The sequence below is a fragment of the Rhipicephalus microplus genome, chromosome 2, assembly GCF_043290135.1.
Source record: "Rhipicephalus microplus isolate Deutch F79 chromosome 2, USDA_Rmic, whole genome shotgun sequence".
In the NCBI taxonomy this organism is placed as follows: Eukaryota; Metazoa; Arthropoda; class Arachnida; order Ixodida; family Ixodidae; genus Rhipicephalus; species Rhipicephalus microplus.
In genome coordinates, this window is record NC_134701.1 from 254010870 (window position 1) to 254027966 (window position 17097).

Sequence of the window (17097 nt, forward strand, 5' to 3'; positions counted from 1 at the left end):
GCATATGTTGTCATACATGAACATGTCTTTATATTTATTTTCGAGGTCAATACTCGGACTTCTGCGGCACGAAGCCACGCGAACGCAACGAATGCATTCGTAACTTATAGAAGTGTGGCAGCTTGGGCTAGTTGGTATGGCATGGCGATGGTTACAGCGCGAGAACGGCACGACGACGCACAGACAAGAAGAACACGAAGAACAAGTTAGCACTCGTGTCCTTCGTGTCCTTCTTGTCTCTGTGTCGTCCTTCTGTTCTCGCGCTACAACTATCGTTATCGAAATGCATTCGCTCGCGAGTACGATTTTCTTCGAGACGCTCTCGCTGTGTACGAAACCGCTAACTCTGATTAAATAGTCTGAATGCTTCGAATAGTATGCATCGTCATGCATTCTTTCAACATTTGGCTATTTCGTCATGTAGATGAGCATAGTAGACAGTTTCTGTGACAATTTTTTCTATCCTTTTGAACTTCTGTCCGTGCATCTGCCTGCCTGCCCGCATATCCCTGAAGGTAATGCGTCTCATTATGTGAAAGATAGAGAACGGGAGAGAAAAGGATGAAAGGTGGATAGAAAGACATCGTTAAGAGCTACAAAGAGAAAACAAATCGTTAAAAGCTAGCTGGTTTCAAAACTACAAAATGAAAGGCTTCCCGAGGCGCGCATTGTGAACAACAAACAGACAAATAAACAAACAAAACGCATATAGTTCGAAAAGTACGCGCTATTGAGCGGCGGAAGGGTCTGGCTGGACAAGAAGCAATCGTGTCCAGGCCTCTGCGATGGCAGGCGTCGTCGCCCACATGCTGGGGGTCTAATGACGGCCATACACCCTGCATGCGTGCCGCACAGGACCATCGCATCATGCGAAAGCCATTGGGCTCCACCGGCGCTGCTGCTGGGACCATCGTTTTGATGGGACAATGCAGAACGACCGAGCCACCGCCCGTCGCTATACGTGAGATGTCCCTCTCCATTTCGTCTTCGGTTCGCACTCGCTTCAAATCGCGCGCCAGCGACTTCTTTGGAGTCTCTCTCTCTCTCTCTCTCTCTCTCTCTCTCTCTCTCTCTCTCTCTCTCTCTCTCTCTCTCTCTCTCTCTCTCTCTCTCTCTCTCTCTTCTCTCTCTTTCTCTTTTTTTTCTTTCTCTCTCTCTTTCTCTCTCTCTTTCTCTTTCTTTCTTTCTCTCTCTTTCTTTCTCTCTCACACACACACAGGAGAGAGAGAGAGAGAGAGAGAGAGAGAGAAAGAGAGAGAGAGAGAGAGAGATGGGAAGCACTAAGAAGGAACCATACGGTACATACGCGTGCATTCGTGTAGTGAATTACGACTGCTGCGAGGCCATTGTCTGCACGCCCTGCCCTAGTGTTGGCCGGTAGCGACTTGCCACGCATCTGAGGACGACGAAGATGACGATGGGTCTTGAGAGTAGTATAGTGTACGAAGCATGTGGAGAGGCCCTAGTCAAATGTGTGGGAAAAGAATACCAAGACGAGTTTCTTTGTGTGTCGTTGACTGTAGACACGGAGTTCTCTCGGGGCACCACCCCGTACTGTCCCCCTTGCCTAAAGGGTTCTAACGATCGGGGTTCTCAATCGCCACTCTGTCACGCGGGACGCAAATGACTCGCGCACCATACAGGCGCAGCATTGAGTGCTTGAACACGTCTTGAAGGAGCAGGGCATTGTGGAGATTGAACACGCTACGGTCCATACAGACGAACATCTTTGCGTCGAGAGCCATGCTCTTTTCGGAGCCTGAAGACTTTGATACAGATAAGGGAATGAACTTTGGAAGAGCGGCTGTCTTTTTCACTAGAGGAGATGGTAGCACAAGGTTTCCGAAAGATCAGGCTGTTAAGACTCTGTGAAACTGCCGATGTTGAATCAAAGGAAATTTGAGTTTTCGCTATTTTAATTATTCCTTGAGTCGAAGGTATTGCACGCCCCTAGCATTTCTCGTGGAGTGCGCTGAGCAACAGCTTTAGAAGACTGAACGAAAACATACACTGGCAGTGATCCTTTACCAACTGTGTTGCTAATGTAAGGGTGAAAGAATGATGCAGTGAGAAATGACACCTCTTAACAGCAAGGATTAATGGCTCGTTCAATTCTTTTCTTCAGTTATTAATGGACATGGATGTCCTTTTAACAAAAAAGCAGGTATATTTATGTTAAGCGTGAGTCGTGAAATATGAGTCTGCTGATTCATTTGTGGCTACAGAATGTACTGCTGGGTATGAGAGTTTCGAAACTTGAAATAAGCAACGGGTCTTGAGATTCTACATCAAATGTTCGCGAAATGCTGATCAGAAAATAAAGGGTATCACCTGTTTTCACGACAGCATGTTTACAAAAAAAAAATCTTTCTGTTGTACATCTGGGCAGCGAGACATAGCTTCCCACACAGTGAGCATGCAGCGGCGGTCGTCCCGATGTCAAAAATGGGCGCGCGAAAACCGCGGGAGAACTTAAACTGTTGTTATTGGCCAAAAAAGTTGCACGTGACCATGTTCAACCAATCGCGTTTTTGCTCTAGGGGGCGGAGCACAGACACCGCGCGCGCACTTAGGCGAGCGCGCGAGCAGACGCTCCCCGCGATACACGCTCGGCGAGAGCCATCAGCGTAGGTAGTTGTCTCCGCTATGGCGTCAGACCTTCGAGTGAGGATTTCGCTTTCGGAGTCGTGCTCCCGACAACGTGCGTTGAAGTCACAGTGCAACCCGTCCCGCGTCGTCTAAACGCCGCTGCGAAAGCGTGACAGTTTTGTAGCGTCACTGAGGCCTTTCCGCAGCAGTGCGCTGATCCGCCTCTTGTGTTGTCGTCTGCTACACTCTGCCAGAGGGTGTCGACTGAGTAGCGCTTTCGTTCCTGTTTACAATAGTGGTAGAGATTCCAAAGAGCAAACATCATTTGTGAAGCGACAAAGTGTGGCCTGCTGTGTGTTTTGAGACCTCTTCCATGAATGCAACGGACGCGTAGAAACTTTTCCTTGCCGAAACGTCCCGTGTTTCGCGCGGAGTGAACTCGGCGGACCGGCGGCGGCATGGGTAAACGCCCGCGCTCGGCGATCGCCACGGCGGTGCCCTCTGCGCATGCGCCAGCGCGGGGGCCCAAGATGGCCGGCCACCTGGCCGCCCTGACTGCCGACGGTGGAATACCGCTACTAACGCGGAAAATAGGAGACGTCAAACCGGTGAGTGATGTCTGATCAATCGACAATTACGCTGTTGACTAACGGTTGATGTAAGCTGTGGATTCGTACGAGGTCTGCTTACCTGGCGAAAGCGCCAAAACGCCGACGGGTACGTCGACTTGTTGCTCTACGGGATGGTGGCGTTTCCTCCGTCTTTCCAGGTAGCGCTGGCGCTTTTCTTTTACTGAGTACAATCGCATTCCTTAACCAACCGATTTTTCAGCTTGCCACTATCGGCTGAACTGGCTTTCAGTTCCGTAACTTGAACGACTGCCTGTCAACGACGTCATTGAAATGTCATTTCGCAACAAGTCACGCGTACGTCGGCTTCGCTTCGGCCAGGTAGTGGATTTCTGTACAGGTGCACAACCCGGTGGCATGGACCACAGTCTCTTCGTGAGTCATCTCGGGATTATTGAGGGTACTTGTAACAGCACTGAGTTCGCGTTGCATGCTTTTATGCAGTGCAAGACAGCATTGCAGCTCGTTGGAAACGTCACGGCTGTCTGACACACGTGTTCGTTCGTGCATTTTCGCAATGCCGACGACAATCGCAAGCGAAACCTGTTGTTAAATGCGACTTGCATGTAAACTTATCCAAAGTGATTTAGTGTCGCCATTTCACATTTATGGAGGCTCGCTGCAATGCTTTAGTCACTTTTATGGAGCGAAGCGAACAGGCTCGTTTTTCGCTCACCAAAAAGAGCATTATTGGGTATGCGTAAACAAAACAGTTCTGTGCAGCAGAGGTGCATGCACTCCAACTCGACGCGAATGTCCTCTCATCAAGGAATAAGCACGTTTAAGCGCGGTGACACTCTTGGCTTCCTTAAAAGCTTTATTGTATTCTGATCTTTCTCACATCACACGTCCAGACGTATTCACAAGTTCTACACGTTCAAGTTTTGTTTGTTGTCGAGTAAAGCGCAATGTTCACGTTGTGTGCATCGTAGAAGCTGCTGAACACGGAAGAGCGCGAAAATACGAGAGAACAAAGGAACGCACACTGCGTGAATACTAACTGTGCTGTACACGTCTGCCCCCCCCCCCCCCCCCCCGAGGGCGCCCGTCCCCAAGAAACTTTTATTCTGCATTCAAGGAAAGTGGCTTTGTATATGCCACCCCGCGACACCAAGAAAGACCGTACGCTTCGAAACGTAAACATGACATGTATGATCTCAAGCGGCGTCGAGTTTCGGGATGAAAGAGAGGCGTTTGTGCGAAGGCAGCGTAATAAACGTGTTTACGCTCACCACATGTCTTCGCTGGAAACTTTTGAGCACGTCTCTCGAGACCGCATGCGCATAATGGGGGCAGAATGCGTCCCCCCTCCCCTCCACCGATGATGGGGGTAGTTTGCCCCCCCCCCTATATTCACCTAATTTGACCTGTCCCGCCATTGTTTAACCTGCTAGAACGAATGAAGGGAATTTCTTTCTGGGGGTCCGTTTCACTGTTTGCGTTAGGTCGTGCAGTTAGACAGCGTTCATTCGATAATGCCGGCCGTGGGCGAAGACCCCTGATGTTGCATTGCAAAAAAGTGTTTATTGCCACTTTTACTCCCGGAAAAGCCGCGGCAACTAAGGGTAAAACGTTTTGATAAGCACAGCATCGCTTACTTTTTTTTTTCATTTTTGTGCCCGTTTCGAAGCCTGTTTTGTTTTGCATTCGACGCAACGGGGAAGGCTCTGAACCCCACGCACGGCTATATGCCCGGAACGTTCGTTTATTTTGACAGCGGCGCTCTTCAAGCAGCTGTGCCTCGCAGTTGGCCTCTTTCAAGGAACTGTTTACTCGTGTTAGCGCACTAACGACGCCGCTGCCTTCAACGAGCGTGCATAAAGCTTGTGCATACGTTTCGTGTGTATACAAATCCGCACGTGTCGTTCACGCTCGTGCGAAAACGCTATGGGGGGTCCTTGCGCTAAGCAGGAGGTCGTTCCTCACAGACCGCGCGTTCCCGGGAAGAAAGAACATTGACGAGGCCCAATGGTTTGGCACTGCGAGCTGTTTATCGTTCTTCGGATTAAATTGCATCGCTCTATATGCTAGACGCGATTGGAGATGAACATGGAAAACGTGGACCAGTAATGTATATACAGCCGCTGCCACGTCTCTGTATAGAGCACGCAAGCAGCCGGTTTTTGCTTTGTGGGGCGAAACCTTGAGGCAGTATCGGGCTATGATGTGGTCAGCTTCGCAACTAGGACACGAATTCTCCTGATACACCGCTTCTGAGCCCGAAACTATCTCAAGGTTTCACCCCACAGAGCAAAAACCGGCTGCCCCTGCGTGCTCTACACAGACGTCGTCGTGGCTGTATACTTGTCAAATTAAGTGTCATAAACGAGATCTCGTTCCCGAAGCAATATTTTTTTTCAGAGCACTCACTCTAGGCGGAAAATTATAGGTTGTTGATGGCGTAGGTACGTTGCACTGTGTGCAATTTTTAACGCCATTTTTTTTTTCACTCTGCTATAAAATAATCATAAATAGAAGTGAAGAAAACCAGTACTAGACTACCAAAAGTAAAAAAAAAAAAGAAGGGCCATGAGTGCGAACGCAAGGTTGGTGTAAGAAACAATTTAAAGGCTATATAGAAAATAAATATGCAGCGCCATTTTGTCACCGTACGCTTATCTACACCACTGTACTGCAGAAAAGAAGCAAAGAAGAAATGGGAATGTGCGATCCGATGTGAGTGCAGCCCATTCCCAACCATGGATACTTTCTTGTTCTGTTCTGCCCATCCATTTAACTTAGAGCGCAGCAGCCTTTATAGATAGCTAACGGCGAAACTCGAACGCCTCAGACCTCGCATGTCGCTGATCGTGGCCCGCGTCATACGATTAGCAGCTCCGTCTCGCTAATCGCTAACTTTTACGGCGCTGATTGATTGATTGATATGTGGGGTTTAACGTCCCAAAACCACCATATGATTATGAGAGACGCCGTAGTGGAGGGCTCCGGAAATTTCGACCACCTGGGGTTCTTTAACGTGCACCCAAATCTGAGCACACGGGCCTACAACATTTCCGCCTCCACCGGAAATGCAGCCGCCGCAGCCGGGATACGAACCCGCGACCTGCGGGTCAGCAGCCGAGTGCCTTAGCCACTAGACCACTGCGGCGGGGCAACTTTTACGGCGCTAAACGAGTAGACTATATATATAATTGTTGTAGAGATACTTTGTCGCATGACATGCACTGTCACTATTCGCTGCGAACTTTCTGCAGGCTCGCCTGCATGCATTCCTAAATAAGATTAAGGATTGCGGAGGCACGATTTGAGTCCCCTTTAGGTGCCGTGTATAATAACGCTATTTACGCATACGTTTTTGAGTGTTGACAAGTTATAGCAAATAAAGAGCAATATACATTGAGCTTTCGGTAAAGACAGCCACTTTCATGTCCAGTCTCATTAGTTTGATTGGCGGTGTGGATATTTAAAGTGATTGCTTCGCCAACGACACTATGCGAAGTTTGATTGCATTTTCGATGTGCTACTGGCAGAAGAAATCGTGAAAACAAAAACAAAAAACGAGTGCTTCTCGTAATGATGGCAGCTGATAATTATCCCTTGCGTGTATGTCGAGTGGGTGATGTAGTTGTGCTTATGATGCGCATAAATTTGTACTGAATTATGCTTTAATTTTCATGGCTCTTCCGATATGTAGAAAACCATTAAAGTGCTATAAACGTTATTTTTTATAATTTATAAATAATCATGAGAGCTGGGATGTCATCACTAATACGAAAACAAAAAAGGAAGAGAAATCACAAATCAGCCAGAAAAGAAAAAAAATAATCAGAGTCTCTATGTGCGCATATTTCGTTGCAATTGAGTGCCCAACGCCTGTCGCAATTTTATTTGAAATTCGGCGCATTCATCTACAGCTTACCGTAAATCGCGCTTGAAGGGTCAATATACGCCAATCTTGTAGGATGTAGCTAATGAAAAGTTATTAGTGGTCTCCGTACGCGTTTTCTGTCCTCGTTTACTAAACAGTTTGGTTCTGTAAACTCGTAATGATGTTCCTATATGAGGGTCAGTGAGTTTGATGCGCTACTTCGATTGATACGTGGGGCTTATGGTCTCAAACCGCCATACGATTAAGAGAGACGCCGTAGTGGAGGGCTCCGAAAATTTTGACCCCGTGGGATTCTTCGCCGTGTGCTTAAATCTGAGCACACGGGCCTACAGCCTTTTCGCCTCCATCGAAAATGCAGCCGCCGCAGCCGGTATTCCATCCCGCGACCTGCGGGTCAGCAGCCGAATACCTTATTTATTTATTTATTTATTTATTTATTTATTTATTTATTTATTTATTTATTTATTTATTTATTTATTTATTTATTTATTTATTTATTTATTTATTTCAGAAGTACTGCCAGCGTCACACATGAGGCCTAGGCAGGGGTGGGTGATACAAAAAAAGGAAACAAATATGAAGATACAATAGGAAAGGAAACACGTCACGTAGAGCTACACCATCAAGAACTAGTGCATCAAAGTAAAACGCCAGTACCTACACAATTGTAGTGGTTTACGCGTACAAGTACAAAAAAAAAACTATGATGACAAACATCTGCTCATACAGAACTAAGAAACAAACATCATATAACGGTTCAAAAATACAACGCATTGATATGAAAAAAAGTGATAGAAAGTGGAACATAAATCGAAGCCTGTTCAGGGTGCGCGGTGGGATAATGGAGGACGAAGCGCAAAGAAAGATCAAAGTCAAGTGGGTTGCTGGTGTTTAACTTTTTCCACTACACGCACCGCGACGGGGCGATGGGTTACTTCACAGCGTTGGTTTGGAGGGGATTTGAGTGACGTGAACCACTGTTGACAGTTATATACAGCTGTGAGCACAGCTTGGACGTCACCGGCCGCTAGACGTCGCAATAACAAACTCGAAAGGTCGCGTGAGCTCCTGTGTATCGCGTGAAAGGATCTCGAAGCATCTTCGTGCTCTCTCCAGAATTCCCATCCGGAAAATCCCTGCGAGCCGAGCACGCGAATACCATGGGAGAGAGTGGCCCTCGACCCCTGCGGTGTCTTCTCGCGGATTCTACGCAACCGCCACCCACGACTACGCGGGCACTTGATTGCTTGTCTTTCTCATTTCCCGATACGGCCTACTTTTTTGTTGTTGTTGTTGTTGCTTTCGCGCATAGGAAATGTTTATCTCGGAATCTGGACTCTGGAAGGGCGCTGGACAAAGCTTATGAGAGAGAAAACTGCGGGTAAGAGTAGGTAGGATCACAAGGTCTAAGCCGTTGTAATGTCGGGAATAGGAAAAGTGAACGAAGTATAGTGTGCAGGTAATGCGAACCCGTGGGCAGGCACCCTAGAAAAAGTTCAGGTTCACTGGCATATGCGAGTGTTGCGGCGATTTACTTTCTGTGTGCAGACGCGCGAAGGCGTGACCAACTCTCTCTTTCCCTCTTCGCACAGCTCTCGTAGCTGTACGAAGAACAACGCCGAGACACAATCCTGAGAAGCAAAGAATGCCGATGTGTCTGTGTGTATGGAAATGGGGAGGGGGGGGGTGTAGCACTGACGAGCCTGTGAGAGCTCGCGTGCACAGCCAGCAGCTTCATCGCTGCAAGTGCACACCGCCCCAAATAGTTCGCTCGGCAGCGGCACGCCGAAAACAATGCCAGGAAGTGACCCTGCCCCTCCCCCGGACTGCACCCTCTCCCTCGACTCCCGGTCGACTCTCTGTGGCTCGGTGACGCGCAGGAACGCGTTCTGCAAGAACCAAACAGAAACAACACGACTAACGACGCGGGACGCGCCAGGGGGGGCTCACAATGCTAGTTGGAGATGCGAGAGGGAGAGAGTTGGAAGAGAAGAGAGTGAAACGGAAAGGAGTGCCGACGAAGGCGAGAGCGGTAATAAGAAACACGTGTGACGCAAATCTCTCCTATTACAACTGCAGTGTGAGAGAGGAGCGGGGACGGACATTCGGGATATAACGTCGCGACAATGGGATGTGCGCGAACTGCGGCCCCCGGCGTTCATTAGATTACGGCTTGCCACGCGGAAGCTCTCGTTGGTCGCGAAGCGGGACGACACCGCTGAATGGAGAGCGTCGAATGCGCAAACTAGAGACAGTCTCCTGCCGACAGTAATTCATTCATTCAGAAAACTTTACGAAGAGTTCTCAAGCCCGATATTTTTCATGGTCCCGTTGCAGTTTGGCAGGCTGCAGTCACATTCAGCAACCGTACAGCAACGACTCCCTTATTTATTAGTGCACATAGATTTATCTTTGTCAACAACTGCTTGATGCGTTCAGATGTTGAGTTAGTGATATTCTGCATATTCCTTGTATATCGTACTGTTTACTGAATGTTGTCCTTATTGAACTGAAACTGGTGAGTGCTTTATTGCTTTGGTTCCGACAAGGAATGCAGACGAAAGTGATCAACGATTGGTTTGCTGAAAAAAGTAAAGAAAGAAAGAAAGAAAGAAAGAAAGAAAGAAAGAAAGAAAGAAAGAAAGAAAGAAGTAATGCAAAAAAAAGACAGAAGGAAGGAAGGAAGGAAGGAAGGAAGGAAGGAAGGAAGGAAGGAAGGAAGGAAGGAAGGAAGAAAGAAAGAAAGAAAGAAAGGAAGGAAGGAAGGAAGGAAGGAAGGAAGGAAGGAAGGAAGGAAGGAAGGAAGGAAGGAAGGAAAGAAAAAAGTCCTTCAGTATTAAGCTGTGAAGAGCATTGCACAGAGAAGCGCGCGGAGTGTATGCAACTGGGTAGCAAGATCACGTGCGTAATCATCATAATTTAGCATCATAATAACTTCGTTACAGTCATTTATTTATTTTCCTTAGACTCTCCCTCATCACTTGACTTGCGTGACGCCTATAGTACTACCACTACTATACTATATACGCGTATACTACTATTACAAAGATGATGACGTTGACCATGGGTAGACAAACGCAGCCAAGCTGTAAAATAAATAAATGTACAAACAAAAAAAGAGAAAGAAGCGTGGCTACGGGCGCCCGGTTCTCATAAAAAAATGGCAGCATATCCACGGGGTGAATGATGGAGAGTGGCGCGAAGAATTCGTCCGTCCATTCGTTCTTGCTTCCGTCCGTCCATGCGTCCGTCAGTGTGACCGTCCCTGCGTTCGTCCATGCAGCCGCGCCTGCGTCCGTTCATGCGTCCATCCATGCATCTGTCTATGTGTCCGTTCGTCCATCTATTCAGCACTCCAAGTACCACCATCTGGCATCTTCTCATCATATATTCTGCATATAGAAGCACCGCCATCTAGCGGACATTCCAAGGACTAAACGGGAGGTGGCACACGCACACTTTCTTACGGCTTGCGCTTCGGGTTTACTTCCCACCTTTAACCACCTCGAGTTCATGGTATATACTAGTTCACTATATTCATGGCTATGCGGCCCAACGCTCGCTAAACCTTTCGAAAACGAAGGAGGTTACGCCCAGCGAGTATGACGTAGCAAACTTTTTCAGTCAGATAGTGCTCAATGTACATGCCAATGGCTGCTAATGGGAAATGAGAGGCGGAGAATTCTGCTTTTACTTTCTTACGGCTTGCGCTTCGTATCTACTTCCCATATTTAACCACCTCGAGTTCATTCATGGTATATACAAGTTCATTGTATTCATGGCACTGCGGCTCAACGCTCGCTAAACCTTTCTAAAGCTAAGGAGGTTACACCCAGCGAGTATAACGTAGCAACCCTTTCTTGTCAGATAGTGCTCAATGTACATGCCAATGACTGCTAATGGTGATCGCAGCCTGCGCGTTAACTAAAAGCCAAATGCTCCTGTCTCTCATTCCCCATTAGCAGCCATTGGCATGTACATTGAGCACTATTTTTTATTGTTCAACAACGCACAGAAGAAGTCTCTCACCGGCACCACCTTGGATGTCAAAATGTTATACTTGTTACATACTACGGGGGACGAATGGGTGCCGTTATAAGGAGCTTCGTCCCTAAAACGTCTCCGAGGCGAGCAGTATCCGGCAGGCGTTCGTACTTCAAGCCGTATCGATTAAGCGGCGCGATTGCGAAACGCCCGGCCGCGCAAGTGCGCGACGCGCCGACGTTTCGGACGACTGCTCTCCTCCGCGGCGCTGAAACAACTCCCCGAATCCGGGCGAAGAAGAGGAACGAACTCGGCGCAGCAAGCGTGCCGACGATGAGGGCCTTCGTGATCGATTCGGGACGTTGCTGGCCTACTTTTGGAAGCTGTGCGCACCGAGTTCCTGGCGTAAGCTATATATGCCCTGCAGGTTAGGAGACCCTCAGGGTCGCTTCAAATCGGGTTCGAATCCCGGCCGCGGCGGCTGCATTTCCGATGGAGGCGGAAATGCCCGTGTGCTCAGATTTGGGTGCACCCTCGAGAACCCCAGGTGGTCGAAATTTCTGGCGCCCTCCACTACGGCGTCTCTCATAATCATATGGTGGTTTTGAAACGTTAAACCCCACATATCAATCAATCAATCGCGTCAAATCTTATACACGGCAGACTGTCGCACAGTCGCTCGATCGAAATGCACAAGCCACACGTGCTTGTACTAATGTCTGCCACGCCGTATGTTATGACGGCTGCATTGTTCCCAATCGCGTACGAAAAATTTAGGGGAAAAAAAAGAGGACGGCCACTGTTCTTCTGTGCTTGACGTCACGTGTGGTCAGTCAGTACCCTTCAGTAATTTCAGCAACGCTGTTGTTGCTTTTCGTAATTGTGATGCGCTCTCCCACGGTCCGAGGAGTGACAGTGAAGTATATATAGCATCGCCATGATAAATATAAAACAACTTTTGACACCCGGGACAAATGAAGTCACTTTTTTTTTTAATCTCGTGTTTAAGCGTTGTTTTATATTTATAATTGAAACGCAGCAACTCGACCAATAGCACCTTCTGTGCCCCACCATGGCCCAGGAGGTGCTCAGTTATTTCCTCCAACAGCGAAGTCATTGCACTGGGCGCTATAGGCCGTCTAAGTTTTGAAATAACGTGCCTTGGCGAACGATACATAGACAGACAACACTGCGGCAATACGGATGTTTACTAGCGTTATCTCTCCCCATTTTTTTTTGTTTAATTTCCCCCTGGTATATTTCATTCTCGGGCAAGTATTTTGGCTCTCTATATATACCATTCGATCTTCGCGGCTGTCTGTCTTCGCATTGCCGTGCAGGAGAAAACAAGCGTGCGGCAACGCCTCGTCAATTCCACTCACGTCCGCGGCAATCAGTCCCGCGCACTTTTTGTCAACGACAGCACATATATGGCGCTTTCCACGACAGCCAGCAGCAGGGCAGTTCGGGACGAGTTCGCTCTCGCCTATAGACAAAGGACTTACAGAGGGGGGGGGGGGGGGCAAGTTGAGTGGAGACAAAAGAATAGGTCCCGGGAAGGGCAGGTAAAACAGTCACGTCAAAGAACCAAAATGAAACGGAGTAGTATAACGAAACAAAACACCAAAGATAAACTCGGTGACGGAACCTGGGAAACGCGCGGGCAGTGGCCGGTGCAGGCGCCAGTATACGTGTGTCCACAGCTCGGTCGGAAAAGATCGTCGACTCCGCGTGAGAATACTGTTACTGCTATACGCGCAGCGCTCATATGCTCATATACGGTCACGCACTTATCCGTTTGCACATAGTTACAGAAGCTAGAGGCAAGTGCGTGTGTGGAGAAAGGGCAAGACGTAGGGGGGGGGGGGAACTCGACGTAGTTGGGAAGCGTGTTCCTCCTCCTCCGTTTCGCCGCCGCCGCCTTTCGTGAAGTCGTTCTGCGCGGCGAGCGACTCCGCCGCCGACGACGATGCCGCTGAGCAGTCAGTCGACGCTTGAGCGATTCTCGTGTGAATCGACGAGTGCAGGCATGAGAAGCCCCCGTCCAGACTCGCTCGCTCCTTCGGGACTGCCGGCTTGGTCCGACGAGGTATCGTAAACGTCCGCGCTGGACGTTGCCCTTCTCCTCTACGCCACTGCCCACTGTCCGGTGTGAGCGAGGAGGGCGTGGGAGGCGACCGAGAACGGTCGCCGCATGCCTGCCTCGGCGCATTTCCTATAATAATCAGCGCGCCGACGTGCTCGTTTGCGCGCTCAGTGTGCGCCGAGTAGCGTCTTGGCTATTTGCTGTCCTCTGGAGCGAATCCTCTTCAGGCGCTGTGTGTGTGTGTGTGCCGTACCTATTTAGTTTTTCTTCGTGTACGCGAATACGAAGTTTCCCGAAAAAAAAAAAATAGAGGAAGATAAAGAAAGAAAGAAAAAGAGGATGTGACGGAAGTTGTTTTTGTTGCATTGTACATACGCCGTTGTTCATCGCATATACTTGTTGCACGGCATTGTGCGAAAATTTGCTCTAATGGTCGCTATACGCGGGCTCTGGGGGCGCTCGACGAATAAGAGCGCGTGTAAATCTAGTTAATTAGTGCATCCTCTTCTTCTACGAAAGAAGATAAATAGAAGCGCGTCCGCTGCTGCCGAAAAGCGAATGGGAACGATAAAGCCCCTTCGAGTTCTCAAAGAACGCCCGAGGAGGAGGAAACCTTTCGGTATACACCAGGTCGAAATCGTGGGAACTAGCAACTCGAGCGATTGTTGCTTGAGTTATTTTTGCCCACCCTGGCTGGTGCAAACCAATGGAAGGCCCACTTCCATTCACACCGCCCATGCACAGCGCGAATTCCGTGCACTGTACTCTGTGAATAGAGTGGCACGACTATATAGCTGGCTGTTCGACGTCGTGATAACTGGAACGCCAGAAAATTTCGGTAACCGTGAAACAGATACGAACAACACGACTAACACGGGAGCTGATGGCCCGGCCTATACACATGTACAACTTCATTGAAAACCGGTTGCCTGTGTATACGCTAAGCCGTTCTCGCATAATTGCGCGTGCCGTCCAGTACAGGAGAACCGAATCTAGAACCAGTTGTATGCCCCGCCGCGGTGGGCTAGTGGCTAAGGTACTCGGCTGCTGACCCGCACGTCGCGGGTTCGAATCCCGGCTGCGGCGGCTGCATTTCCGATGGAGGCGGGGCTGTTGTAGGCCCGTGTGCTCAGATTTGGGTGCACGTTAAAGAACCCCAGGTGGTCGAAATTTCCGGAGCCCTCCACTACGGCGTCTCTCATAATCAAATGGTGGTTTTGGGACGTTAAACCCCACATATCAATCAATCTAGAACCAGTTGTTATCATTATCGCCCCCCAGTGGTCTGGAATTAAAGGCGCGTTATCCGCATCAAACGGAGACGACCACTTAGTGAGCTCGCGCGAGCGAACATCAAATAGACCATTCGTGAATGTACCCAGCTGTGCATTTCCAAACGGGGTCAGTCTCAGTGCACGATCTATCCAAAGAATCAGTTCGGAGAATGTTCTCGCGTAAGAAGCCAGTGAGCTAACTAAACGAAGTGCCGCTCCACCGATGTCAAAAAGCCGCGAGCGATTGGCTCATCGACGGCTGTAGAGCGTGCACCTGCATTGTAGGATAACGTGATGGCAATCGGGCTGTTTATTACAGCGAGCCACCGCTCACGTTTTGTTTCTTATTTATATCGCAAGCACGAAGACCAGTGGAGGCTTGGGAATGAGAGCGGCTCTCGTGGTCCAGGGCGACAGGGGGCGTGGCGTGCTCGACGACGGTCGCGAATGGGGCCGTCCAAGCACGACTGTTCGAGACGCGTATAGATGGCGTGACCGCTGGGTAGGACATACCGAAACGCGAAAGAACTGCCGGGCGGGAGTGTTCATCAGCACGTCGCTTGTGTGCGGAAAGTATCTATATATACGGACAGTATACCGTAACAATCTCGCTCGTGGCGCCAACCCCAACATCGGTCTACGATATATATAGTTAGCTATAGTTAGTGCGTTATAGCTATTTACCAGTTATTTAGGTTTTCGTGGCGCGAGACTGAATTAGGAGATACTACAATGTTCCAGGTGTATCAGCGGGTCACGGTACGTATAAGCCGTAGCCGCAATACTGGGAAAGCGAAATAGCTGGGGAGATGCCAGAGAGTATATATGTTAAAACGCAAACTGCTTGAGTCTTGCCTTGCTATGGTGTGAACCACTCCGAATGCTAAACGCGCTCAGTATGAACGCAAAACCCAACACTTCCCATATGCATACGTGTCATGTTGCCAAACTATACCATGTGTGTACGTTTGGAGAGATTCAAGTTCCCAAACTGATCGTGTGAATCCAGAACGCGCAGTTTTTGAATAGGCTCGCGTAAGAACAGAATATAACTATATTATGTTAAACTTACAAAGAGGTGACTAACACAAGCAACCACTGTTTCGGGAGACTATGTAAAAAGAAAAGAAAAAAAAAGACAAATGCGCTGCTCGCACAACATTGCAGCAGCAAGCCGCAGAAAAGACAGGAATTTTGCGGGGCTTCAAGAACATATTACCGAATGAAGCGTGTTATGTAAATATACCAGTGATTCATATCAATACAAACCGTCATGCTGTTTAGAAAGCGCGAGCTGTATAAAAGAGCCCGGTCTTGCTTTTCCTCGCACAAGCTACATACCAAAAAAAGAGGCTCAATTAATGGTCCAGTTAACCATGCGCATGCCTAAGCCCTTTCTTAAAAAGAACTAAATGAATACAACTCACAATTGGGCCAGGAAAAACACAGAAAGCATTAATTGTTGTCTTTAGCTGTATAGTGTGGGCGTAACGGCGTAAATTGGAGTGAATTAAAGTGGCCGAAAAATTGCCCTTCCCGTCGGTGCGTCGCCTCCTCTATATATGCGCTGGTATAGGATATAGGATCCGAGCAATTTTACGCGTCCGGGGCTGTGCATGTTGTTGAGATGCAATCATTTCGAGATTAAGTTGCATATTTTTGATATTATTATTATTATTATTATTATTATTATTATTATTATTATTATTATTATTATTAAGTATTATTATTATTAATTTTGGCTCTGAGAAACTAGTCGCTGGCGAGAGGCTTATCTTGCGTATGCGCTAACAACGCGAAAGAAATTTGCGATTAGGTACGTTAGGCATCGCCAGAAGCGACCCTATATATATAAAACGGATACTGTAAGACGAAGCAAGGAAGAGATATGCGCCGTGACGCCTTTATATAGAGGATGATCCGCCGGCCGGCGCCGCATCGGTCAGAATGGAGGGCACCCACCACCTCGGGGCATTCCCATCGGCATGGTAATCAGCGAGAGACGTATACGTACGAAAGAAATGAAATAAAGTATAGGAGAGCAACACCACAAACAGACGGAAGAAGGAAGAATTTCGGGTAAACAGGGCACGCCTCGCTTAATGATAGCGGGCACGCATGCATGCTGCAAGCGCACGAGACGCCGGGGCTTCAGTTTCTTGCGTGTATACCGTGTGGTCCAGTTCGGCGGAGCGCGCACTGGATTGACCTTATACACGAGATGCACCGCCGCGCGCGCTGACTTTGGAAGACGAATGAACCATTATCCACAGCGGGCAGAACGGGATCGCTGCGAGTTTCGCTGCTATACACGCACGCACACACGCGCGTTCACACTCGCGTATACGCGCGCGAAATCGCGTGCGTAAGCGTGTAGCGTATACGCAATCGACGTATAGCAGTCGATCGAGCTGAGCCGCGGCTGATCTTCGCGCCCTGTTTCGGCGTATGCATGCTCATCGCACGCCCGATATTGACCTCAATTACATTCCGCGATCATCCTGTGTGAACCCGAGTCGATGTCTATATATATATACGCACGCGTTGGATTCGCCTTTCATGTCCCCTTGATTCTTCGAAGGCGCGTACTATCTGGCAGCGATTTCGGTTATCTTTCATGCTGATTGAATTATACGCACGTTTCTTGTAAAACTAAACATGTAGCAATGAGATATGAAAAAAAGA

The 17097-nt window shown here is 48.6% G+C and overlaps 1 protein-coding gene across 1 annotated transcript in view; it reads left to right on the top strand.

Annotated features, from left to right (window-relative positions):
- The first annotated feature begins 2910 nt into the window (after positions 1–2910).
- fy (fuzzy planar cell polarity protein-like protein) overlaps positions 2911–17097 on the top strand; it is a 39967-nt gene continuing 25780 nt past the window's right edge. The window contains exon 1 of the mRNA XM_037421123.2: positions 2911–3197. Coding sequence (XP_037277020.2) covers positions 3048–3197 — 150 coding nt within the window. The 5' untranslated portion in view covers positions 2911–3047. The remainder of the gene's footprint in view (positions 3198–17097) is intronic.